Source organism: Hakea prostrata, chromosome 2 (assembly GCF_041222555.1).
Source record: "Hakea prostrata isolate BN-2017 chromosome 2, UWA_Hpros_2, whole genome shotgun sequence".
NCBI classification, from domain to species: Eukaryota; Viridiplantae; Streptophyta; class Magnoliopsida; order Proteales; family Proteaceae; genus Hakea; species Hakea prostrata.
The window spans coordinates 48,067,376-48,094,703 of NC_142601.1; the positions used below are offsets into that span (position 1 = coordinate 48,067,376).

The window sequence follows — 27,328 nt, forward strand, 5'->3', positions numbered from 1 at the left end:
TTTTCACTAGGGGGTGGGTGAGGGGAATCAACAAAGTAATTACTTGTTCCATAAGACCTAATCGACGATGACACAACGATCGAATGTTTCCTGCAGCTTCTATTTGAAGGATATGATCCAGATTGGTGAAAAATGTTGTAGCATCAGCAACAGGAAAAAGTTTCTCGGACGCTTAAAACGAACAAAGAATTGAAGCATGGTATGAATTCACAGAAGGCACTCCTTAATCACAGTAAGTAACCAGATTACTCAATAAATAAAAAGATTGGGCCAGCATCTCACAATCTTTATTCGCGTAGACATGAACAACACCATCTTCCATCTGAAAATAATGCTATTGGGGTGTAGGGAGGGAACCAACCGATGAGAATAACAAATTCTAATATCAGGTTACATGGGAACTGAAGAAGCCGCCATTTATGAGATTTCCAACAAATTGCAATAAACTTACATCGGATTTTTCTTCAGGTGTATAAGAAAATGGATTGGGATCTGGCTTTGGTGTGCTGATATCAGTTGCATTTTCTTTCTCCCAAGGATCAACCATTTCCCTGAACACATAACTGTCCCGCAACTCAAGGCATTCTTGAAGTACCAGGCAAGCCTCCACTTCATCAGGGGATGGAACCTCTAATATTGATAACAGATTCCCAAATAAATAAATAAAGTCCCAGAAAGATTTCAATCCCAAAGTAACCTAATAATAATTTTCATGATGGTCTAGATAACATGGAAGAAAAAACTCAAAAACTATACTTTCTTGGATGCCTTCAGATGAGAAACACTTAGATATTTCCACTTCTTGTCAGACACATTACCTTTCGAGCTCCACTGGTGAACTGCTCATTGTCTTGTTCCATTGGAAGCAGAAGAGAGCAGAGACTACCTCTTCTCATAATTGGATATTCAATAAAAGCCTATTAAGTATTATTTTAAGGATCAATATCAGACCTTGATGGATCATCCAATACCTCTGCAATCTTATTTGCTCTTTTCCTTTTTTTTTTTTTCCAAATATTTCTGTGCTACATATGTGCAACTGCTTCTGTGCACTCAAACCAAATGAAAAATAAACAATATCCCCTTGGTGACAAAATTATACAACATTTTACATTTTGCATAGCCACATGGATATAAAAACAGATGGAGGTTTGCATAACCTACAGTCGCATATTACAAGGTTTCAGTAATTTGAGAAAGAAAGTCACCATTACCAGGGGGGCTAATTATAAGTCGATAAAAAGTTTTCTGTTCGGGCTCTTTCCGCAGAATATCGGCTGCTACAGGGTCAGGCTGCACACCATGCAGGACACCAGACACACTATGGGATTGAATCATGCTGGCAGCTATAGGCTTCTGCTCAGTATTAGAACTCTGGTGGTTTTTACCCTCTGATCCCTGTACGTAGAAGGTTCAAGTACAAACTCATTAGTCCATTAGGGCATACAATATACATAAGAACTGTAAGGATATGGTATACTACACACATAACACAGACAAACGAGAGAGACGGTAAGAAGTATAGCTCGTATATATGTTGATATGTGAAGTACAACAGTATTTATAGGTAGATGTAATCTAACAACTAAGTACAAGATAGTGAAGTCAGAGATGGCTGAGTTGGCAGCATAGTCTTCTCCTCAACACGCCCCCTCAACGTAACAGGGACATCACCATGAGCTTGTCTCGTAAAAAGAGAAATCTGAACAAGAAAGACCTTTGGTGAGGATATCAGAGAGCTGATCAACTGTAGACACATACCTCACAAAAAACTGCCAGAAGACGCTAAATCTCATACAAAGTGGAAATCAATCTCCACATGCTTGGTCCTAGCATGAAAAATCGGATTGGCCGTCATGTATGTAGTGCCTATATTATCGCACCAAATCAAAAAGGAGCAGAAGGAAGAAAGGCACCAATTTGGCCGAGCAAAGAACAGACCCACAAAAGGCCGGGGGGGACGGGAGGCAACCCCCGGGACCCCGGCCGGGGGGGGGGGGGCCAAAAAATGTTTTTGGGTCGCGGGCCCCGGGGAAAGAGGGGGGGGGGCCAAAAAAAAAAAAAAAGGGGGGGGGGGGGGGGGAGGGGGGGGGGGCGCCCCGGGCCAGAAAAAAAAGGGGGGGGGGGGGGGGGGGGGGGGGGGGGGGGGGAGGGGGGGGGAGGGGGGGGGGGGGGGGGGGGAGGGAGGAGGAGAATTAAAAAAAAAAGAAGGGTGGGGGGGGGGGGGGGGGGATGGGGGGGGGGGGGGAAGGGAAAAAAAAAAAAAAAGTTAGGGGTGAGTGTTTGGTATGGTGGGTGGGGGGGGGGGGGGGGGGGGGGGTGGTTGGGTGGGAGGGGGGAAGGAGGAGGAGGGGGGGGGGGGGGGGTTTTGTTTGTTAGTTTTGGGGGGGGGGGGGGAATGTTGGATTCTATTAGGAGTCTAATAAGAGTTTGTATAGGAGTTAAGTTAGAGTTTGTATTCATATAGAATTCTATTCCTTGTAATATTCTACTTTCCACTTAATTATAAATAAAGGGCTTGAGATCATGGATCAATAAGCCATTCTACTACAATCGTTTATTTCTACATGGCATCAGAGCCTAATCTCGATTAGGGAATTAAGAAAAAAAAGAGAGAAGAGTGTCGAACTTACCTCCTCGCCTCTCTTGCTATCTCTGTCGTAGAAAAGGATCGAAACCCATCGGTTTTTTTTTTCTAGCAGTTCTTCAAACCAATCGATTCTTCAAACCAATTGAGTAACCATCGAAACTCATCGCCCTCTCTGGCTGATATTCAGTACCGCTGCATTCAAATCGACAACACCAAGAACAGAAAAGAAGAAAAAGAAAAAGAGAAAAAAGATCCGCTGCACTCCATCACCATCGCAGTTCTTTTTTTTGGAACGATATTCTGAATTTCTGGAACCAGACTCCTTCAGCCATCGCAAGAAATTCTGCTTTCTGAAACGATATTCTGGAACCAGACTCCTTCAGCCATCGCTGCCTTCAGCCATAGCCGCCATCGCTGCCATCATCGTCTTCAGCCATCAGTCATCAACCGAGTCTTATTCACCCACCTCTGCCATCGAACCAGGTAACCCCTTCTAAATCCCGTCTCCCTTCTTAAGCTGCCCTTCTAAAACCCATTAAGCTGGCCCTTCCAAAACCCATTAAGCCTGGACCAAACCAGACCATATTTCTGAACCATATTTTGTTCCCATAATTAAGCCCACCTGAACCAATCCTATTTTAAAAAAAAAAAAAAAAAAAAAATATATATATATATATATATATATATATATATGATGTTTCAAGGGTTCATATTTTTCAGAGTTTATTTGTTTTAGTAGAGAGAGAGAGAGAGAGAAAAAAAAAAAAAAAAAAAGGAGATTTGATCATATCATTGTTTGGCTATTGCATTGTGCGACGTTTTAGTTTTTTTTCACAAGGTGACTGAAGAACTGCAGACAATTTTTTCAACATGGCAACTATCGATGGTACTACTGCTCCCACCGGCCCTGAACATTACCCAAATTTTCATCCTCTTTCGGTAAGATTTGATGGGACAAATTATTTGATTTGGTCACGATCTGCTTACTTAACTATTGCTGGAAGAGGACTTGTTGGATACATTACGGGCACCACTATCAAACCTTCTACCACAAGGCGTTTCCCGGGGAAAAATGGATCTCGAATGACTCTCTTATTATGTCCTTTCTCTTGAATTCCATGATTCCAAATATTGCCCGTGGATATCTATTACTTGATACTGCTGCCCAAATCTGGAAGGCTACTACTGAAACATATGGACAGTTGGGGAATGATGCACAGGTTTATGAGCTACGAAAGAAGCTTCATGAGACTACCCAAAAGGAACTGACTGTGGCCCACTATTATGCTGAGTTGCGATCTCTTTGGCAAGAGTTGGATCATTATGGGGATTATCACCCCACTAATCCAGATGATGTGGCGACTTATAAGAAGCACATTGATAAGATTCGAGTATATGACTTCTTGGCAGGTTTGAACGTGGAGTACGATCAGATCAGAGTACAAGTCTTAAGTCGTTCTCCCTTTCCTACACTAGAACAGTCTTATGCTCTTGTTCAGTGTGAGGAAAGTCGTCGATTAGCCATGCTTCATACTCCTATTTTGGAGAAATCAGCTTTACAGTCTGTTCGCACTAAATCTGATCCGGCTAAGGAGATTGTCAAGTGTGAGCACTGTCACAAACCCTATCATACTAAGGAAAATTGTTGGAAACTCCATGGGAAGCCTGCTGATTTTGGAGAAAAAAGAGCACAAAAAAAAGGAAAATCGAAAGCTCATATCTCTGAGACAGTTTCCACAGCACCCTCTGCAGATGTTGGTCTCTCACAGGAGGAGTTAACTTCTTTGCGATGTATTCTGCAATCTTCTACTGCCGGTACAGCCTCTACCACTGCTTCGTCTACTAATCAAACCAACTCCTACCTTGCTACTTAAGGTAAAACTTTTACAAGCTTCCAAGTTTCTTCAATTTCTACTCCTTGGATTATTGATACCGGAGCCACAGATCATATGACAGGTTTATCCTCTTTTTTCTTACAATATTCTCCAACTTCTGGAAAGGATAAAGTTCGAATTGCTGATGGCTCCTATTCTTCCATTGCTGGAAAAGGGACCATTCAACATTCTCCATCCCTGTCTTTGTCTAAAGTTTTACATGTTCCCTCTTTCTCTACTAACTTGCTCTCTATCAGCAGTCTTACACATGACTTAAATTGTAAAGTGACATTTTTCCCATCTTATTGTGTCTTTCAGGATCTGGTAATGGGGAAGGAGATTGGACGTGGTAAAATAGACAATGGACTTTATTTGCTCGAGCCGATTGAAGGATCTACTTCTGCTCTGACTACATCTTCTAATCAGGTCCAGTCGGTAATATCAGACCTTCATCAGTGGCACCGTAGGCTAGGTCACCCCTCTCTAGGAACTCTTAAGAAAATATTTACTGATTTAGTTTCTTCTTGTAATGAGGATGATTTTTTTTGTGAAGCCTGCATTTTTGCGAAGCAGACTCGTTCTACTTATTTACCTTCTCTTCATAATAGAAAAAATATTCCTTTTATGTTAATTCATACTGATGTGTGGGGTCCCTGCCGACGTGTGTCTATCACTGGCCATAGGTACTTTGTTACTTTTATTGATTGTCACTCTCGTTCTACATGGATTTATCTTTTAAAACAAAAAAATGAAGTTTTCCGATGTTTTCGTGATTTTCATAATATGATTAAAACTCAATTCAATGCCACTGTGAAGATCCTTCGCAGTGACAATGGCACAGAGTATATTGATGGTGAATTTCAAAGATATCTCTCTGACTCTGGCATAATACATCAGACTAGTTGCGTTGATACGGCTGCCCAAAATGGGGTGGCCGAAAGGAAAAATCGGCATCTCTTAGAGATAGCCCGTTCTATTATGATTGCTATGAATGTACCTGACCAGTACTGGAGTGATGCTATTCTCACTGCTTCTTACCTTATGAATAGGATGCCCAGTAGGATACTTGGTTTTAAATGTCCTAATGAGATTCTTCTAGGAGCCTCTTCTTTTGTTATTTCCCCAAAGGTTTTTGGATGCGTGTGTTATGCCAGAATCACAGCCCACCAGAGTAAGTTGGCTCCCCGCAGCCTACGCTGCATATTTTTGGGGTATTCTGCTACTCGGGAAAGGGTACAAATGTTATCATCCTCCCTCCAAGAAAACCATTGTATCCATGGATGTACTTTTTCATGAGTTTTGCCCTTACTATACACCTCTCCAGGGGGAGAGTCCTAGAGGAGAGGTGTTCTTTCCGACTCTAGATCTTCCTTTCACACACCAACACAATTTAAGAGTCCCAGAAGAGTTTCCTGACCAGGGGGAGACTTCGGCCAGTATACCTGAGGACTCTAATCCTCCCCCTTCAATTTCTGAACCATGTGAAGAACCTAGCCAAGGGGAGACCACTCCTGTGAGACACACTGTTGGGGTCTTTCAAAACCAGATTGACCAAAATAAAGAGGTGCAGACTTATCAGAGGAAGAAATACAACCGGCTAAAGCAGGTGGAGAAAGGGGATACGTTACCACTTTAGTCTCCTGCTCCAGAATCAGATTCTACTGAGGTACCTTCTTCTGATCTTCCTATTGTTGTTAGAAAAGGGGTCAGATCTTGTACTCAACATCCCATAGCTAAATATGTTTCTTATAACTCTTTGTCTGACTCCTACCGTGCTTTTATATCCTCTCTGTCATCTGTATCTGTTCCTAAAAGTTGGCAGGAAGCCTATGCTGATAAGAGATGGAAGGAAGCTATGGTAGAGGAAATGCAGGCAATGAAGAAAAATGACACTTGGGAGCTGGTTACACTTCCTCCAGAAAAAAAACCAGTGGGCTGCAAATGGGTATTTGTGGTTAAACAAAATATGGATGGATCAGTCAACAAGTTGAAAGCTAGACTAGTTGCAAAGGGGTTTACCCAGACCTATGGGATTGATTATCAGGAGACCTTTGCCCCAGTTGCGAAACTAAATACTGTCAGAGTTCTGTTGTCTGTAGCTGTGAACAAACACTGGAACTTGCACCAACTAGACGTAAAGAATGCCTTCTTACATGGGGAGTTAGCAGAAGAGGTCTATATGGAAATCCCACATGGTTTTTCCGATGACAATACTGCAGGGAAAGTCTGTCGGTTGAAGAGGTCAATATATGGGTTAAAACAGTCTCCTAGATGCTGGTTTGGACGCCTTCAGAAGGCAATGACTTCTATTGGGTACAAGCAAAGCAATGCTGATCATACACTATTTGTCAAGAAGTCAAGTACTAACATCACACTTCTCATTGTCTATGTAGACGATATTGTCATCACAGGGAATGATGGTGAAGAAATTCAAAAGTTGAAGAACTATCTTGGCAAAGAGTTTGAAATTAAAGATCTAGGGAAGTTACAGTATTTCTTAGGGATTGAGGTGGCTCGATCAAATAAAGGTATATTCCTATCCCAAAGAAAGTATGTCCTAGATCTATTATCAGAAGTGGGAATGTTGGGGTGTAAAGTAGTTGATACCCCTATTGAAGCTGGAGCTAAACTTAAAGAAAAAGAGGGAGAACCAGTGGACAAAGGAAGATACCAAAGGCTGGTAGGGAAGCTTATCTACTTGTCTCACACCAGGCCAGACATTGCTTATGATGTAGGTATAGTGAGTCAATTCATGCATGATCCATATTTAGCTCATATGAAGGCTGTTATCAGAATACTACAGTATTTGAAGGGAACTCCTGGAAAAGGAATACTTTTGTCACCCACTGATAATCTAAAAGTAGAAGCATACACTGATGCAGACTGGGTTGGATCTCCAGACAGGAAGTCAATTTCAGGTTACTGTACCTTTATTGGAGGTAATCTAGTTACTTGGAGAAGTAAGAAACAGAATGTGGTAGCTTTATCTAGTACTGAAGCTGAATATAGGGCTATGGTTCGTGGAGTTTGTGAGCTACTATGGTTGAAAGGCTTGCTGCAAGATATTGGAGTCCAAGTTCCAAACCCCATGATGTTATATTGTGACAACAAGGCTGCTATTAGTATTGCTAATAATCCAGTGCAACATGATCGAACTAAGCACATTGAAATTGACAGGTTTTTTGTCAAAGGAAAGTTGGAACAAGGGCTTATCTGCATGCCTTTTGTAAGATCTGAAGACCAATTAGCAGATGTTTTCACTAAGGGATTGAAAGAAAGAGATTTCCTTCCTATTGTAGGCAAGTTAGGCATGAGTAATATCTATGCCTCAACTTGAGGGGGAGTGTTGGATTCTATTAGGAGTCTAATAAGAGTTTGTATAGGAGTTAAGTTAGAGTTTGTATTCATATAGAATTCTATTCCTTGTAATATTCTACTTTCCACTTAATTATAAATAAAGGGCTTGAGATTATGGATCAATAAGCCATTCTACTACAATCGTTTATTTCTACAAAATGGGATATTTTTGGGGGTGGGGAAAGAAAAAGGGGGGGGGGGGGGGTTTTTTCCTTTGATACCCAAGAAATAATGAAGATCACCGAGATCTTTGATTGCAAATGCCATGGCTAAAGCCTTTAGTAAAGAGGAAATAGCTTCTAGATTATTTCCAGTAACAAGGATGTCATCCACATAAATGAGAAAGTATAATGTCACTCATGAAGTCTTATAGTAGAATAGAGATGTATCAGTGTGAGACCCGACAAACCCATGAGAAATGATGAAAGTAGTGAGTTTGGGGTACCAGGCCCGTGGAGCTCACTTTACACCGTACAAAGACTTCTTTAGATGGTAGGCATGCATAGGATAGTCTAGATCGACAAAACCACTAGGTTGCTCCATATAGACATATTCTTCTAAATCACCATGCAAAAATGCATTAGACACGTCTAATTGACGTATCGGCCAATTGTTGGTGACAGAAAGAGAGAGAAAAAGTCATATAGTAGTGTGTTTGACCACAGGGCTATAAGTATTAATGAATTCATACCCTGGCAGTGGTGAAATCCTTTGGCAACTAGGAGTGCCTTGTACCTCTCTATAGTGCCATCAGGGTTTTGTTTGATACGAAAGACCCATTTACATCTGATAACATTTTGTGTTTTGTTAAAAGGAACCAACACCCAAGTACCATCCTGAACTAAAGCATTAAATTCTTCATGTATAGCCTGCCTCCAACAAGAAGATTTTGCAGCTTGAATATAGGTAAAGGGTACTTCCTCATCTTCACAAAATGCTAAGAAATTCATTCTTAAATTAGGTTTTAAAGACCCTGGAGTCATCAAAGGATGAATTGAAACTTTAGGCTTAACCTGGGTCGATTCAACAGTAAACAAATCTTGAGCTATACCAACACTTAGTTGTAGAGTCGGTGAAGAATTAGCATCCAAGTCCAATCTATTTGGACTTAAAGATGTAGATGCCCATGGGTTCAAGTCAAAACCATGAGGCGTGTTTGGCATAGAAGGAGTTGAAGCCGAATTAACCAAAACACCCACTTGATGTAGCTCCGTGTCAACTGAAGCTGGCTCACTATTAACTAAGTGACGTAGTTCAATGAAAATAGAAGGCTCATCCTCAAACAAAGTCGTAGCTCTTAACCTATTTGTTGGAAAGCCCATAGGCCCATCAGCACTAATAGGACCCATTGGTCCATTAGAGGGATTGGGAATTAATCAACTATTAATATCAATATTTGTTATAATGTGAAGAATTGCTCAGAAAAGTATATGATTCATAGACCCCCAATAGGGCATTTATAGTTACAATCTAGTTAAGTCCTACACTAAGTAGGAAAAGGAAATGCAAGACAAATAGAAATAAAAAACTAACTCTAGACTTATTAGGAAACAAAATCCTATTCTAATTAGAAAACCTCAGTCCATGCTTTCAACACTGCCCCTCAAGTTTGAGCATAGATATTTATTATGCCTAACTTGCTCATAATGTAATTGAATATCTTCATGCTCAAGCTCTTTGTGAGCACATCAGCCCGTTGCTCGTTTGAAGTAATAAAGGTGATATGGATCAACCCAGCCTCAACCTTCTCTTTGATGAAATGTCTGTCAATCTCCACATGCTTAGTCCTGTCATGTTGTACTGGGTTGTGAACTATGTTGATCGTTGACTTACCATCTGAGTATAACTGTATAGGAACCTCCAAATCTATCCCAAACTCCTGAAGCAACCCTTTAAAACCATAGTACCTCACAAATGCCTTGAGAAATTGCCCTAAACGCAACCTCGACACTGGACTGCACAACCACAACCTGTTTCTTGCTTCTCAAAGTCATAAGGTTACCTCCCACATGCACACAATACCAAGAGATAGACCACCTACCATCTGGACATCCTGCCCAGTCTGCATCTGTATATGCCTCAATCTTCAAATGTCCATGAACTGAAATTAAAATCCCTTTTCCTAGAGTGGCCTTCAAGTATCTCAAGATCCGATTATATCGTATCCAAGTGTGAGGAGTAAGGATCGTGCATATACTAGCTAACAAGACTAACTGCAAATGTGATGTCAGGTCTAGTGTGAGATAGATAGATTAACTTTCCCACTAATTGTTGATATCATATCTTGTCAATTGGTTCTCCTTTCTTTGCCTTCAAGTGTAGGTTAGGCTCAATAAGAATCTCAGCAGGCTTACATCCTAGCATCCCAGTTTTCTCCAGAAGATCCAATGCATACTTCTTCTGGGATAGAGATACACTGCTAGCAGAATATTCTAACTCTAAACATAGGAAATATCTGAGTTTTCCCATGTCTTTGATCTCAAATTCGGTTCCCAAAAAAGTCTTCAATGCTGAAATCTCATCCTCACTAATGCCTATGATCACAATATTATCCACATATACTAAAAGTATAGTAGTGTGGGAACCATCTCTTTTAATAAACAACGTGTGGTCTACATTGCTCTACTTATAGCCATTAGATATCATTGCTTTATGGAACCTTCCAAACCACGCTCTTGGAGTTAAAGCCTTTTTAACTTGCACACTTTCCCATAAGTGTCGGTAGTAGAATAGCCAGGTGGTACATCCATATATACCTCCTCTTGGAGTTCTCCATGCAAAAAGGCATTCTTTACATCTAATTGTTGTAAACTCCATCCTTTATTAATTGCACATGAAATAATAGTACAAATTGTGTTCATCTTGGCAACAGGGGCAAATGTCTCATGGTAGTCAATGCCATAAATCTGAGTGAAGCCTTTGGCCACCAATCTTGCCTAGTACCTTTCAACACTCCCATCTGCCTTGTGCTTGATCACAAACACTCATTCGCACCCAATAGTTTGCTTTCTTATGGGCAAAGTCACCAAGTCCCACGTTTTGTTTTTCTCCAGAGCTTGCATTTCCTCATCCATAGCTTCCTTCCAGTTTGAGTTAGATAATGCTTCTTGCCAAGTGTTAGGAACAGAAGTAGAGGACAAAGAGGAAAACTTCGAAATTCTAGAGATAGGGATCAATATGAAACATAATTGGAAATAGGATGTTTGGTGCAAGTTTGAGGTTGCTTTCTTAATGCAATTGGTAAGTCCAAAGTAGGATTAGAAGAAGGGTCAAAGACAAACTCACCTGGAGGAACGGATTGTTCAGGGCCAGGAACCAAAGCTTTAAACTTGCTTGGTTCAAAAGGGGTCACTTGTTGCTTTCTTTGATAGGTCTTCAGAGGTCTAGCCTCCTCATGTATATCATCCACTAGCTGTTTCTGTCCGGTCACTCCATCTTCTAAAGGAGGATCATCTGCAAGAATCTCAAAAGAAATATCGAAAAGAGGAATCAACAATGGAACCTCTTCACTAAAACTCTCCCCCTAAAGAGGTGTAGGGGAAAAATAAGGAATTTGTTTCTGGAACACAACATCCATAAAGACGAAAAAACGACGAGAACTAGGATGATAACACTTATACCCCTTCTGTGTAGGAGGATAATCCAAAAAAATGCACTTTTAACTCACAAGGATCCAACTTTCCATGAACATGGTGGTTCCGAACAAAAGCAACACAACCAAAAATTGGCAGTGTAAAGGTTGTTGTCCCTAAAAGAACCTCAAGGGGACAACGTTGGTCGAAGACTTGGGAAGACATTCGATTAATTATATATACCACAGTAAGAGCCGCGTCACCCCAAAAACCAATGAGGCACATGCAAAGAAAACATGAGGGAACGTTCTACCTCAAGTAGATTGTCTATTCTTGCATTCGGCAACTCCATTTTGAGGTGGAGTGTCGACGCAACTAGTCTGGTGTATAAAGCCATGGTTTACTAAGTAAAAAGGGAATGTTCCACCTAAGTACTTAGTTCTTTTAACCGTACAAAGGATTTTGACTATCGCCCCAAACTGAGTCCTAATTATATTATGAAAATTTTGAAAACACGAGAAAACGTCACTTTTTTGGGAAGTAAACCCATGTGGTCTTAGTGCAACAGTCAATAAAGGTAACAAACCACCTATAACCAGATAAAGACACGGTCCGAGAAGGACCCCACACATCAGAGTGAATGACTGAAAAAGGGATTTTACTACGATGAATAGGGTAAACATACCTAGTCTGTTTGGCCAAAATACATGCCTCACAATAAAAATCATTCAAATTACATCTTTTAATCAGATCAGGAAATAACTTAGGAAAAATAGGTAAAGGAACGTGACCAAGACGAAGATATCACTGCTTTAAGGTACAAAGTGGAGGAGAAGTGGAACTAGAGACCGTAAAAAGAGCTGATAGGGACCCATCCATCAAGTAAAGCCCCCCTTTCTATCTACCACTGCCAATCGTAAGCCCTGTTTGTAGGTCCTAATTCACACAATGAGAAGGAAAAAAAGTTATTTTGCAGTTCATATCATGAGTAAGGTTACTAATAGATAAAAAACTAGTTGAAAACTTAGGAACATGCAAGACATTAGATAAGGCAAGAGAAGGCGAACAGATAATAGATCATTTCTAGAGATAGGGGAGAGAGACCCATTAACCGTTCGAGCATCCTAAGCAAAAGGAACAGATGAATAAATATGAAACAAAGTAGATGAGCCTGTCATATGGTCGGTTGCCCCAGAGTCGATTATCCAGGAGGGATAAGTCAAATTGACATTATGACAACCAAAAGTACCTGTAGGGAATTAGGATCAACAAAGGGAACAATAACAGAGGCAATACTCGCACTAGAAGTCGGTACTAAAGAAGATGAGTCAAGTCTGGACGTCAATTGGCGAAGGTGCTGGAGCTCATCTAAGGAAAGAAGTGTTGGAGTACTCAGGGTGTCAGAACTGACTTGATTTGCAAATGCTTAATTGCTGCCCTTGGTTCCATTCCTACCCCCTCCACGGGAATTTGTTGGACGTCCATGCAACTTCCAACACTTATCCTTTATATGACGCTCTTTTCCACAATACTCACACTTTACTGAAGGTCGAAAATCACCAGAACTAGATTTATTATTGCCAAAACCAACCACTAATGCAGATCTATCAGATGTCTGAATGTGTACCATAACAGCCCTTCGACTATCCTATGTATTTACCATGGCATAAGCTTGAGCCAGAGAAGGGAAAGGCTCTCTAGAAAGGATCTGTGTGCAAATTTGATCAAATTCTATATTCAATCCTGTTAAAAAATCATAAACTCTCAGTTTATCTTCCCATTGTTGATAGGCAATAGCATCTTCAGCATTCTTTGGTGTAAACTTCCCACAGAAATCTAAAGTCAGGTAATATCTCCGAAGAGTGTTATAGTACTAACCACTGAGAAAGAGTATGGTCCTTTTGTTGTAACTGATTGATTTTCCGTCTAATTCAAAGCATTATGCATCATTACCTACTCCACAGTATGTATCTTTAGCAATTTTCCAAATAGTTGTGCATAAGGAAGGAAGAGATAACTCTCTGCTATACTTGATTCAATGGAGTGATGAGAAAATCCATAACCAAACATTCATCTGTATACCACTTGGAAAGTTGCAGACCAGGTGTAGAAGGTTTGGTAGAAATCCCATCAAGATGGCCAATAAGACCACGAGCATCAACAACAAGGGAAACTGAACAAGACCATCTAAGATAATTTGTCCCATTAAGTTTCCCAGTGGTCATCTAAAGCGGAGAAAACTCACGATCCCTATGAATGGAAGACATGGGAGACTCTTTAATGTAGTGTATTTGAATGATCAAAACAGTAGCCAAATAGGACCTTTCACAGGGAATCAACTTCAGATTTGATAGACTTAAGATAGATAAAATTCAGATATAATGGAAGGCTGAAAACCGAAGTGGTAGAACAAGGATATTGGTTTAAGAACAAGGACTAACTAGGTTTTCAAAACAGCAGTATGCTATAAAGAAGAATGGATGAAACAATATAAGAGAATTAAGAGAATAATAAGGACAACAAAGTAACGTGTAACACCCGGGCTTCTCACCGCAAGGTGGATCGATTGGATCGAACACCAATCTACCTTGATCAAACACAAGGGTTCTCCAAGAGGAGGAATGCTAGCAAGCAATTTGATTTCATTTCACAAGTTGTTTTTCACCACTTACATAAGTCTCTTTATATAGCATTCTAAAGAGACATAAACATTAATGGCAACATCTAACCACTAGCTAACACCACCTACCTATTAATAACTCAACTACTACCTAACTCTTGACAAAGGAGAACTCCTTTGACAATGAGTTCTCTTATTTTCAAACTAAAGCCCCTTTTATTGACTTTCCAAAAACTAGATTTAGGCTTAGGTCTAGACTATGAAGTTCAACATATGTGGGCTAACTTAAACCCACTAAAATAGCCCTAGCCCATGAAAGCCATGGGCTGATTCAAGTGACAACTTTAGGCCTTTGATGGGCCTAACCCAATGGGCTTCTTCTTTCGTAAATGTCTTCAATTCTGCATCACTCTTCAGATGTACCAGACAAGGGAGGGAGATATGGGATCAGCCATTGCAAGAAGAAATCACTCAAATTTACAAATAGCTCCCTGGAACTATTTAAATTTACAAACAAACCCCTAGTAAGATTTGAATTTGCATAAAACTCCATATGACTATTCGAATTTACATAGAGCTTCCTAAAAGTTTTCAAATTTACAAAAAAAAACCCTGAAAGTTTTTGAATTTACAAAAAAAGTCCTTGAAACTATATGAATTTGCGGAAAAAATCCCTGGAACTATTCGAATTTGCAAAACAACCCCAGAACTATTCAAATTTACGATACAGCCCCTAGAACTAAATTTATGAAACCACCCCCTATGAATCAAAGGAAATCTGCCATGATCTTAGAAACATCCTTTAAGAGACATCAATGGGTCTAGAACATTCACAAGGTCTGGTTAGGTCAGGCGAAAGGTTCTAGAGGGATTAAAAGACATAAAATAGGTTTGATTCTCTCTTACATAAGGGATGACGGTGATGGTTTCAGGTATACAGAGGCGGAAGAGCAGCAGGTGAGAAGAAGAGAAATTGCTGGAATGGGTCCAGGAAGCAGCAACAGCGGTGGTGGTGGTATGATTGAAGAGGTGGAGGCAGCGGCAGTGACAGTGAGGAAAATCAAGAGAAAGAAGGTTTTTCTAGTTCCCTCTTTCTTCCCTAATCGAAATTAGGCTTGTGATACCCTGTTGTAAAATATATGATTCATAGACCCCAATAGGGTATTTATAGTTACAATCTAGTTAAGTCCCACACTAAGTAGGAAAAGGAAATGCAAAACAATAGAAATAAAAAACTAACCCTAGACTTATTAGGAAACAAAATCCTATTCTAATTAGAAAACCTCAGTCCATGCTTTCAACACTATTACACGCCCTTTGCAAATAAGAGCCCATATTACAATCAACAACAAAATTTAAATTCGGCACAAGCAACGGTGATGAAGCAAGACTTGAAGATTGAAACCATGTTACAGCAGAACACTGGGAAGCAGAATTCTTTAAGGCAGCATAAGGAAACTGATCTTCTACAAAAACCACATGCCGAGACTTATAAGTTTTCCCTAACTCTGGATCATAACGCAAGATAACCAATAAAATACATGGTTTGGACCTTGGATGAAGCTTTGTGGCAGCACAACGCCTTGCCAAGGATGACACAAACATCCAAACACCTTTGACAAAGCATACTCTGGTTTGATTCCAAATAACACCTCTAAAGGAGATCTGTTAGACAACACTTGAATGGGTATCCTATTCAAAAGAAACACAGCAGCTTGTACAGCTGCAGTCCAAAAATGATGAGGAAGACCAGCTTGAAACAATAAGGCTAAACCAGATTCAAGTACATGTCTATGTTTCCTCTAAGCAATAACATTTTGAGGTGTGTGTAGGGACAAGATACCTGGTGTGAATACCATGTTCAGCAAGACAACCAAACAACATTCGAAACTCTGTGCCTCCATCAGTCTGTAGTGTACAGAATCTAGTTTTAAAATGATTTTCAACCAAGACTTTATATCTCAAGAATTGCAACACATCTGATTTATTCTTCAATGGGAAAATCCATGTGTACTTGGAAAATTGATCAACAAACACAATGTAATACTTAAAACCATCATAAGAGGTAAAAGGGGCAGGTTCCACAAATCAGTGTGTATGATATCTAAAGGACCTCTGCTAATACTAGTTGAAGTCCTAAAAGGTAACCTATGGATCATTGAACATTTACAAGCATTACATTAAGGTAAAGGACCACTACCAACAATTCCAAATTGTCTCAAAACATTTAAGGCACAAGCTGAAGTTGGATGTCCCAACCTTCTGTGCCAAGTAACAGCTGAAGCAACAAATGCACTGACATTATTAGAAGCAGCAGAAAGTGAAGTTCTACCTAGATGCTGAACTGACTGATCAGACGCTTGATCAGCAATGATGTCTGACTCAAACCGAACTCCATACAAACCATTAAAAATCTGGCCTCTAATCAGCTCCCTGTGATTCAGGCGATCCTTTACAACAGACGAGTTTGAGTAGAAAACAAAATACACATTATTTTCTTGACAAAACCTTGAAACTGACAACAAATTGCATCTAATTCTTGGTACAAACAGCACTCCTTTCCAAGGAGGAAAAAAAACCTTTGCTTGCGCGTGGAGAGAAGAGTCCTATATCCACTATCCACTGGTCAAGGAAGAAAGCTGGGATTCTCGCCTTCCCACCCAGAATGGACTGTTTTGACTACTTTGACCCCCGCCACGGGTGGCTGTACAGCAGGAAGGCGCGAATGCTTTCAGGGCAGCTTGATCGTGCACAATTTAGCTAAAGCTTAAAACAAGAATTCAGACATCTAACAGACATACTCCCAACATGAGAAATGAGTAAGGTATCTCTTACCTACAACTATATTTTGAGAACCAATATAGGGTTCTTGCACTGCAAGATGGGCAAGATCTGCAATAATATGACTATTAGAGCCAGTATCTAATATCCACAGAGAAGAATCATACGAAGAACTAGATGAGCAAACAGCAGAGCAGGCAAGCTTACCCACATAAGCATGATTGAATCTTTGTGGGCACTGAGCACTCACGTGCCCATTAGCATGACACAATTGGCAGGTAACCCGAGGTTCGTTCATAAAAGGAGCATTCATACTATTGTTTGATGAAAAATTACCTGGATTACCTTGTGCAACCGGAGAAGCAAACTCACTGGAATCATACAAATTACTAGAATTTCTGAACCGAGAAGAATTTTCACTTCCATTGCAACCATTCCTCCTATAATATCTTCTATTCCACGGTCTTCTTCCATTTCCAAAAGAACCAGATCTACCTCTCTGTGATACCTCAGAACCACCAGATTGAACAAAATTGTTTAAAGAAACCGAGGATCGATTAGAGGGATTTCTTACAGCAACATTAGCTGAAATAATTGGAGAAACTGACTGAGAAGCAGAGGCTCGCATATGCATCTCTTGTGTCAAGAAAAGACCTTGAAGGTCATCACAAGAAACCGAATCAACTCGAAGTAAAACTGAGGTGCAGAAGTCATGAAAGTCTTCACGGAGTCCGCGAAGAGTCGTGAGCACCAAATTCTCATCAGGTATTAGTGAATTCGCAGCAGCTAAAGTGTCTGCGATAGAAAGAATAGCAATTGAGCTTGACCCTCTCTAAATTGCAAATAATTTGTTCAACTCAAGAATTTGAGTACGTGAACCAGAGGAGAACACTCGATTCAATTTCTCCCAGGCCTCATGCAAAGTTTGGAAGCAACTATGTGAGGTAGAATCCTCTCAGAAACAGAAGCGACGAGCCAACTCAAGATCAACTAATCTTGGAGCTCCAACAAGAGGTGAAATCGAAGATCCAACAGCAGGATCTTGAATCGTTGGTGCAGATTCTTGACTTGCAGGGGGCTTCATATACGAACCATCCAAGTAACCCACGAGATCATAACCCTTCAACAAAGGAACAAATTGAGCTTTCCAGAGCAGAAAGTTGGAAGAGTTAAGGTTGATGGGTAAGGCGGCTGCAACATAGATGGAATAAGGGCAAAATTTGGGGAAAACGCAGTAGGAGAAGACAATGGCAGAGACGCCATCCTAGGAAAGAAACAAGGGCAAAGGCCCAAGGAATAACATGATACCACGTAAGAAGTATAGTTCGTATATATGTTGATATGTGAAGTACAACAGTAATTGTAGGTAGATGTAATCTAACAACTAAATACAAAATAGTGAAGTCAGAGATGGCTGAGCTGACAGCGTAGTCTTCTCCACAACGCAGACAATGCAACGGAAACTACTCAAAAACCAATATCCATCACGTTTCCAATGTAGGGAACCCTGTCCTCCCCATCTGCTAAAGGGAGCCATCAATGACACCATCTTTCAGAGACAAGATGATATGTTTTTGAGTTGCCCTCATTCATGGATATACTAGTAAATAATTTGGGGTTGCCTCTTCTGCACTTCTATATCCTTCTCCACATCTTACCAAGCTAATTTGGCAACTATGAGTGATGTGAACTAGGATCCAAGGTTTGACTGATTGAGGTAATGCCCTAGATTTAGGCTTTACTCAAGGACCCTCTTCAATAGAACCAACAGTCAATTAGGATTTAGAATACCATACAGTTGAAGGGAATGGGTTGGTTATGGGTGAGCTTTATCACTTATGGTTTTGAAATTTTAGGGTTAGAGAAGAACTAGGGTTTCTAAATTGCAAACTAATCCTACATAAGACTCTTGCTTGACTAAAGACCTTTAACTCAAATAAGGATTTTATCATATCTCAATCTAGAGGGATCCAATTTGGATTCTAAGAGTAAACATGGAATCATAGCAAGACATAGACTGAAACTAGGGGATTCCTTCACAGCTTAAGAATCATACCTAGAAGGACTCTTCAATAATTCACAAAATAATGACTCAAACAAAAAAAAAAATAGATCTAGGGTCCTAATAACAAGGTGGCCGGTGGCCGGTGGCCCTAAAGGTACACTAACCATGGACTCCCTGAAAATTGTTAAACTGATCAAAATACCCCCGGTTTGACTGGGGGTCATAGGGCTTGAGAAAGTATCCCTAGGCCGTGCACTGCTCCTGGAAGCAGTTTACATTAGTGAGAGATTCTGTCAGAATGTTCCATTGAAGTGACCATTTTTACTTCCTTCTATCATGATATTCTGACATTTACGTCTCCAACTAGACAATCAACTTAGTAGATGGAATTCTGTGTCGCTTATTTGAGTTCCAATCCTGAGTTTTGAGTTAATATCCATTTGTTTTGTTGTGCTGACTGAAAGTAGAGTAGCAATATATATACTACCTACTCTCAAACTGGTCATATTACCTGGTCCATGGTTGCGTAGACATCATCTAGTGGTCAAAGTGCTATGGTGGCACATAGGCATCCAGGTTTCGGCTTGAATCTTTCCTCCCACTTAAACTGAAGTTGCTTGGGTGCTGCGCAATTACTGCAGCAAACAGTCTAGATCAAGATCTCGACCATCCACTTCCGAAGAGTGTATTTTCATACTTTTGAGAAATAGACAGTCGAGATCTTGCTCTCGACTGTTTGCAGCGCATTAATTGCACAGCACTGAAGTCGAACTCCACTTAAACACCTTGCTGCCTAGAGTCGGTCACAACAATGACTCTGCCTATAAATCCTATCTTACATGTTTCAAGTAATCTGAATTTCGTTCTTGAACTTCCCACCCTTTTGATATAATTAAAACCCCAAAAATTCAGAAGGTTTCCATTCCTGAGAACCACCGACTAGGATTTGCGTTTATTAAACCTCCTTGGATGACTGAAAGCAAATAGCAAAAAACTGCATTGAATATATTTCTTAAAAGCTGGGAGACTGCTAACAAGTACAGGTGTATGTGTGTGCAAGATTAACTATGCAAAGAGCGCATGATGAACTTACAGCATCTCCTGTGTCCAGTTCAGAATTGTCAGCCAAGTTATCCTCTTCCTCGGATGATCCTTCTGGGCTCCCAAAAGCACTAGCACTGGCCACAGGAGGCTTGAGAGAAGTAGGCCTCATAATATGTGCTCCTCTCATGTTTGAGCACACTCTTCCAGCAGATTGTCCTGAAACAGTAGAAGTGCTCACGTAAATCCAGACTAGACTAGGTAATGACAACAAACAAATCAAAATAAAAAATAAAAAAAAAAAAAAAAATGAAAAAATGAGAGAAGATGAGAGAAGATGAGAGAAGATGAATAGATCAATTTATTCTTGAAAAAATTAAATCAGGGTCCTTAAGGCTAAAATGGCATTGGCTCCCTTTACTGGCTTAAAGCGTCAGGGGAGCACTCTCCGATGGACGAGTGTTAACTTCATTTGTCAAATGACCAAGATAACCACCGGAAACTACCCAACACCCCACCCGAAAAAATGCACCGCCGATTGGTATAATCACTGTAACATAGTTTCGGGAGCTGCACGCTACCATGGGCTGGTAACGGCAACAAGATACAGCAGCAGCAGCAGAGGAAGCCAAATCCCTTGCCCCATGAAAGAATTGCTTACTGGGTTCGTCACGGATAGAGATAGGATTCACTTCAGAAGCTGTATAACTTTCAGCACGAAGACGCAGAACCAAAGTCTCTCGAGCCTGAATAGCTTGCTTCTCCGCCCTCAAGCGCTGCAACTCATAATCCAAATAAATTTGACGTTGATGATGAGGCAAAGAAGAAAAACCCTGACCCAATAAAGTATCCACAGGCAAAGAATTAGGGAGTAAGGAAACACCAGAGCTATCACCACTAATGGGAGGAAAAACAGGGGAATAATACTGAGACTGCTCAGACGAATTGCCACTAACGGTGTTAACATTGGTGTTGCCGTAGAGCATTGGTTGCGTTGGTTGTCTTTGAAAATATTGATCATCATTGAAGGAAGACCTTGCGCTAGGAATTTCCGCCAAGTGCCTGTTGAACTCCTCCTCACCCCTTCTCTGCTCACCTCTTCTTTCCATCCTCTAACAAAAACGAAGGGCTTGAAGGGTTCTAGGAATTGTAAGGCAACTCGGTCATCATCTTCCTCCGTGAAAAACTATAACGGCTCTGTTATGGTTTGAATTTGATTTTGTTTAATTTAAGTTTTGAATTTAAGTTTTTTAAATTTGAATTCAAGTTTTTAATTTTGAATTCAGTTTTTAATTTTGAATTCAATTTGATATTGTAAACGAATCTTGTACAAAAGTCATGTTTATTTATAAATACATAAGACTTACCCATCAAGCTAAGCAACCTACTTATTAAAAACAGAGTTTTCTTTGCATTCTTTCATGGTATTAGAACTAAGGTTTTGAGATTTTTTTTTCTCTCCAAAACATTTTCAATGGCCACTACTAATACTCCATTCCCTATTACCAATCTCTCCAACCTTGTTTCTGTCAAGCTTGATGGAGAAAATTATCTCATGTGGAGAGAACAATTAGAATCAATTTTTATTACCTGTGATCTTATGGATCATTTTGATGGTACTGGATCGATGCCAAATCAAACTATTACTACTGGAGGAACTCAAACACCGAATTCAGCATTTCAAACCTGGAGAAAGAATGATCATTTTGTTCGAGCATGCATCAATGCCACCCTCACACCTTCTCTTTCTTCTCATATTCTTGGCCTTCAAACAGCGAAAGATGTATGGGATTCTCTTGCACAACTTTTCCAACAACGAGTCCCTTTGCTCGAAGGACTTATCTTCACGATGAATTGCGAGATGATCAATAAGGGAATGAGCACAATTACGGACTATCTTCACAAAATTAAGTCCATCGCTGATTCCTTAGCGGCAATCAATGACAAGGTAAATGACTCTGACTTGATAGCATATACATTAAATGGTCTTGGTTTGGGTTATCTCACTTTCATCATCACTGTGGAAAATATTACCCCACCCATTACCTTTACCGACCTAAGAGCCAAACTACTTACTCATGAGCACGGTTACGCCGTGGCTATGAGAACACTCAATCAATCTTAACTGATTCCCATTCCCCTACTACATTACTTGTTACAGATCAGCCTAAATTTAATCCGCCTAATAATAGTATTAATTCCTATCCACCCAACAACCGAAACCCACCTAGATCTGACTTCCGAAATTCATCAAATGGCTCTCCAAGATCTCAAAATTCCTATAACCGACCAAACCAAAACACCTTTAATACTAATTCCTTCAAATGTCAAATATGTGTTAAGCGAGGCCATTCGGCCAATAGATGCTATTTCCGTTATGCCCAGAACCGAAATAATCCTAATCCACCACCTCACATTCCTTATGCTAGCTTACATGGTACCCAAAATACCCAACACATTACACCACAGAATGATGCACAGTGGATACCGGATTCAGGTGCTACCAACCATATGTCATTTGATCCAGTCATGCTACAGCGATTTGCCACTTACAAAGGAGAAGACCAGGTTTCAGTTGGTGATGGTAAGAAACTCCCTATAACTCATATAGGCTCCTCAACTTTGAAAACAAATTCAAATCATTTATCTCTTAATGACATACTCATCGTTCCCCAATTGTCAAAGAATTTAATTTCCATTTCTCAACTTACATCTGACAATAATTGTTCTGTTGAATTTTTTCCATGGGGTTTTCGTGTTAAGGATTTGGAGTCGGGCATCACTCTCTTGAAGGGTCAGTCAAAGATAAATTGTATTCCTTCTCGGCTAATGTTGTGCCTCCTTTGGCTCTTTATGGAAATAAAGCTCCTTCTGATATTTGGCATTGCCGGCTTGGTCATCCTTCTTCTGCAGTACTTACTCATTTGAGAAATAATGTCTTATTTAATTCTTTTGACACACTTAGATCCAATAAAATTTGTGACGCTTGCCAACTTGGCAAGCATCACAAATTACCCTTTTCTATTTCAGTTAGTAGAACTACTCGATCATTACAGCTTATTCATTGTGATTTGTGGGGTCCCACTAAAACTTTGTCAATTAGTGGATTCAATTCATATATTATTTTTGTTGATGATTTCAGTCGATTTACTTGGTCTTCTATCCTTTGCGATTTAAATCTGATGCAATTTATTGTTTCAAGCATTTTAAAAAATATGGTTGAAAACTTGCTTTCTACTTCTATTAAATTTTTTCAAAGTGATGGAGCCTTAGAGTTAACAAGGGGAGCTTTCAAAAACTATCTTGATGAATGTGGCATTGTATCTAGGATTTCATGTCCTCATACTCAGAACAAAATGGAGTTTTAGAAAGAAAACACGGACACATTACGAGAGATGGGTTTATCCCTTCTATTCCAAGCTCACATGCCTAAAGAATATTGGTTAGAAGCCTTTCTTTGCTTGCTTGTCTATTTAATAAACCGGTTACCTACACCGGTATTGCGGGGGAAAGTCTCCTCATGAAGCACCTTGTTTGGCTTCAAACCCAGTTATTGTTTATTGAGAGTTTTTGGCTGCCTTTGTTACCCCAACTTGACACCCTACAAAGAAGACAAATTATCGCCAAAGTCCAAGGCTTGTGTCTTTCTTGGTTCTGATCTCTATCACAAGGGTTATAGATGCTTAGATAAGGACAACGGCAAGGTATATTTATCCGGACATGTTATTTTTGAAGAAAAAGAATTTCCCTTTTCAAATCCCCCATCACACCAATCATCAAACAAACCACCAGTTGAACTTATTTTTCTACCTGTTTTCATCCCACACACCCCACCAAATGTGCCTCCACTCACTTCTCATTCTTCTTCACCTATTTCAAACAACCAACCATCACAAACAACCCCTACAACATCATCACCAGTCATATCAATGGCAAATCCAACCCAAGATGTTAATCAATCCCCACCAACAATAGACCAACCACAACCCCAACCATCTCATCCTATGATTACTAGGAGTAAAACAAATTCCACCAAACCAAAAACCCCTCTCTCTTTACTCACTATTAGACACCCAATACCTCAAACCTTTCTTACCACCATCTCCAACATCCCAACTGAACCTAAAACCTACAAATCAGCCTCAAAAGACCCAAAGTGGATAGATGCAATGCAAAAAGAATACAAAGCCTTGATAGACAATCAGACTTGGAACTTGGTGCCTTATTCCAAGGGTATGAATATTGTAGGCTGTAAGTGGGTGTACAGGATCAAGACAAAAAGTGATGGTTCCATTGAGAGATATAAGGCACGCTTAATTGCCAAGGGGTTCAATCAGCAGGCAGGAGTGGACTTTCATGAAACATTTAGTCCAGTTGTAAAGCCAGCCACCATTCAGATAGTATTAATCATTGCACTCTCAAAGTCATGGCCAATACATCAACTTGATGTGAAAAATGCTTTCTTGAATGGCAACTTAGCAGAAGATGTTTACATGGAACAACCACAGGGGTTTGTTTCCACATCTAAATCAACACATATTTGTCATCTACAAAAAGCAATTTATGGTTTCAAGCAAGCTCCACGAGCTTGGTTTCACAGATTCAAAACATACCTACAAGGAGAAGGTTTCAAGCAAAGCGTCGCAGATTCTTCCATGTTTACACGCAAAACCCGAGGTACAATGATAGTATTGTTGTTATATGTAGATGATATAATATTGACAGGAGCCAATGAAGCTGCAATTCAAGAGGTTATTCAAAGCCTGAGCAAAGAATTTGCAATGACATATTTGGGACACTTGCATTACTTCTTGGGAATTGAGGCTAATCGAAGTTCAGATGGTCTTTTACTCACTCAAAGTAAATACTCCATTGATTTATTAAAGTCTATAGGAATGGAGACTTCAAAGCCATGCACAACCCCAATTGCAGTTGGAACAAAGTTATCATCAACAACGGAGTTATCCTCTACCTGATCCAACACCTTACAGACAATATGTAGGAGCCTTACAATGTCTGACGATCACTAGACCAGATATCTCCTATGCAGTCAATCATGTGTGTCAGTTCATGCAATCTCCCACAGAAGATCATCTACAAGCAGCAAAACGTATTTTACTTTATGTCAAGCACACTATTGGTGCTGGTGTTCTCTTGAAACCAACCCAACTTTCTTTCATAGCTGCTTACACTGATGCATATTGGGCAGGATGTCCAGACACACGCCGATCAACTAGTGGGTTTTGCACTTTTCTTGGGGATAATTTGTTATCATGGTCTTCCAAGAAACAATCTACAATATCTAGATCAAGTACGGAAGCTGAGTACAAATCCCTTCTTTGTCACAGCATCGAGTTACTATGGCTTTCTTATGTTCTACGTGATTTGCAAGTACAACTTCCAAGAGGAATGGACATTTATTGTGATAATGTGTCTGCAACACAAATGGCTGCAAATCTAGTGCTACATGCTCGCACAAAACATATAGAAGTGGACTATCATTTTGTCCGAGACTTGGTTCAGAACAACACCATAAAAGTGCACTTTGTTCGTCAGATGATCAAATTGCAGATGTGTTTACTAAGGGTTTAACATCACAAGCTTTCTTCAAGCATAGAGACAAACTCTTGCACCTGCCAATGCAGAGTTTGAGGGGGGATGAAAGACCATAACGGATCTGTTATGGTTTGAATTTGATTTTTGAATTCAAGTTTTGAATTCAAGTTTTGAATTTAAGTTTTTTAAATTTGAATTCAAGTTTTTAATTTTGAATTCAAATTTGAATATTGTAAACGAATCTTGTACAACAACCATGTTTATCTATAAATACATAAGACTTACCCATCAAGGTAAGCAACCTACTTATCAAAAACAGAGTTTTCTTTGCATTCTTTCACTCCGTCCCACATCAAGATTAAGAATTTTAAGAATTAGAAAGTAGCAACGGAAACATCAGTGAATTGGGTTTAAAAGTGGGAGGAGGTTAACAAGAGATTTATTAATTGAAATTTATTTTCATAAACAAACAAACTAATCGATTTATATGCACTTACACAGTCACACTTTTATTTATATCTCTCAGTCTAGTTTTTTTTTTTTTTTTTTTGGTCAAAAATCAAACATTTCATTCATAATTGAAAGAAAACACATACACAAACACCAAATAAAAGGAAAAAAAAAAAAACCTAAGGGATGGGCCGAGCCCAATAAACCCTCAGAAAATTGGTTGTGACAACCACAGAGCCAAAAAAACATAATGGGTATGATAAACATAACTACCATCACCGCCTGAGGAGACACACCACAAAGGAGGACACCAACGCAGACATAATCACGCCACAAGGGCTTACATACCACACGCCTCAAGGGCGAAAACAGAGCACGCCACAAGGGCTTACATACCACATGCCTCAAAGGCGACAATAGAGCATGCCACAAAGGCGACGACAGAACACACCACAAAGGTGCCAACTCAATTGTTGAAGCAAAAAGCACCTGATCTTGTTTCGGAACTCCCATCTTGAAACCACAAAGGACAGTAGCGGACCCAGGATGCAATAGTGGGGGGGGGGGCGAAAAATGAAAGCCAGATAACCTTCTCATTTGGAGTCCCACCTCTAAACTATTTTATTAAATTAAAGAATAGACCCACATATATTTTGTGGGGCCCACACATATTTGAAAAAATGATAAATTATTGATAATGATAATTTTTTTAGACAAAATATAGGTAAATTCAAAGCAACATTATAAAAAAAAATATACACATGACTTCAACCCTAAAAAGTTAGATGCAAACCAAAATTTTCTTTGGTAGGAGATGTAAACCAAAAAAAAATTTTAGGTAAGAGATGCAAATCAATGGTAGTTAGTTACCTACTAACTATAGACATTTTATTCACAATACAAAATCAAATAACAAAAATTACAAAAGAAATAAAGAAACATAGAATATAAAATCAAATTAAAAAGAATAACAAAAAAAGAAAAGAGAAAAACAAAAACAATAAATAAATTGAGCAAGAGAAAGAGACATAATTTTGAGAGTAGATTTTTTTCCAAATTTTCTTAAGCTACGTTTATAGAAAGGGAGAGAATAAATAGGAAAAAAAGATGATAGAGGAGATAGGAGAATAAATAGGGATTGAAGAGTTAGTTTTTAATTAGAAATAATATTTTGATTTTTGAATACCTAATAAGATTTTTTTTTTTAAAATTCCTTTAACCCACATTTATAGAAACAAAAGAGAATAAATAGGAAGAAAATATGAGAGAGAAGAGAGGGGAGAATAAATAGGGATTGATGAATTAGTTTTTTTATTAAGAATAACATTTATACCCATCATTTTATCTTTAAAAATTGTTCACAATATTGGGGGGGGGGGCAAATAGTGACATTTCACATGCGGGAAGAGAAAAAACCGGAAAAATTATAGGAATTAAAGGAATATGCATAAGATTTTAAAAAATCCGGGGGGGGGGGGCATG

At 39.5% G+C, this 27,328-nt stretch overlaps 1 protein-coding gene across 3 annotated transcripts in view; it reads right to left on the reverse strand.

Moving 5' to 3' along the window:
* Positions 1-21,029, reverse strand: part of LOC149024572 (AMP deaminase-like) — a 38,768-nt gene extending 17,739 nt beyond the window's left edge. For 2 of the 3 annotated variants that reach the window (XM_089144809.1, XM_089144808.1), the window contains exons 1-6: positions 20,502-21,029; positions 19,893-20,059; positions 1,215-1,398; positions 452-630; positions 283-334; positions 44-171 (exon numbers count right to left, since the gene is read on the reverse strand). In XM_089144809.1, coding sequence (XP_089000935.1) covers positions 44-171; positions 283-334; positions 452-630; positions 1,215-1,398; positions 19,893-20,059; positions 20,502-20,949 — 1,158 coding nt within the window. In that variant the 5' untranslated portion in view covers positions 20,950-21,029. The remainder of the gene's footprint in view (positions 1-43; positions 172-282; positions 335-451; positions 631-1,214; positions 1,399-19,892; positions 20,060-20,501) is intronic. The other variant, XM_089144810.1, reaches the window with a different exon arrangement.
* Positions 21,030-27,328: the final 6,299 nt, after the last annotated feature.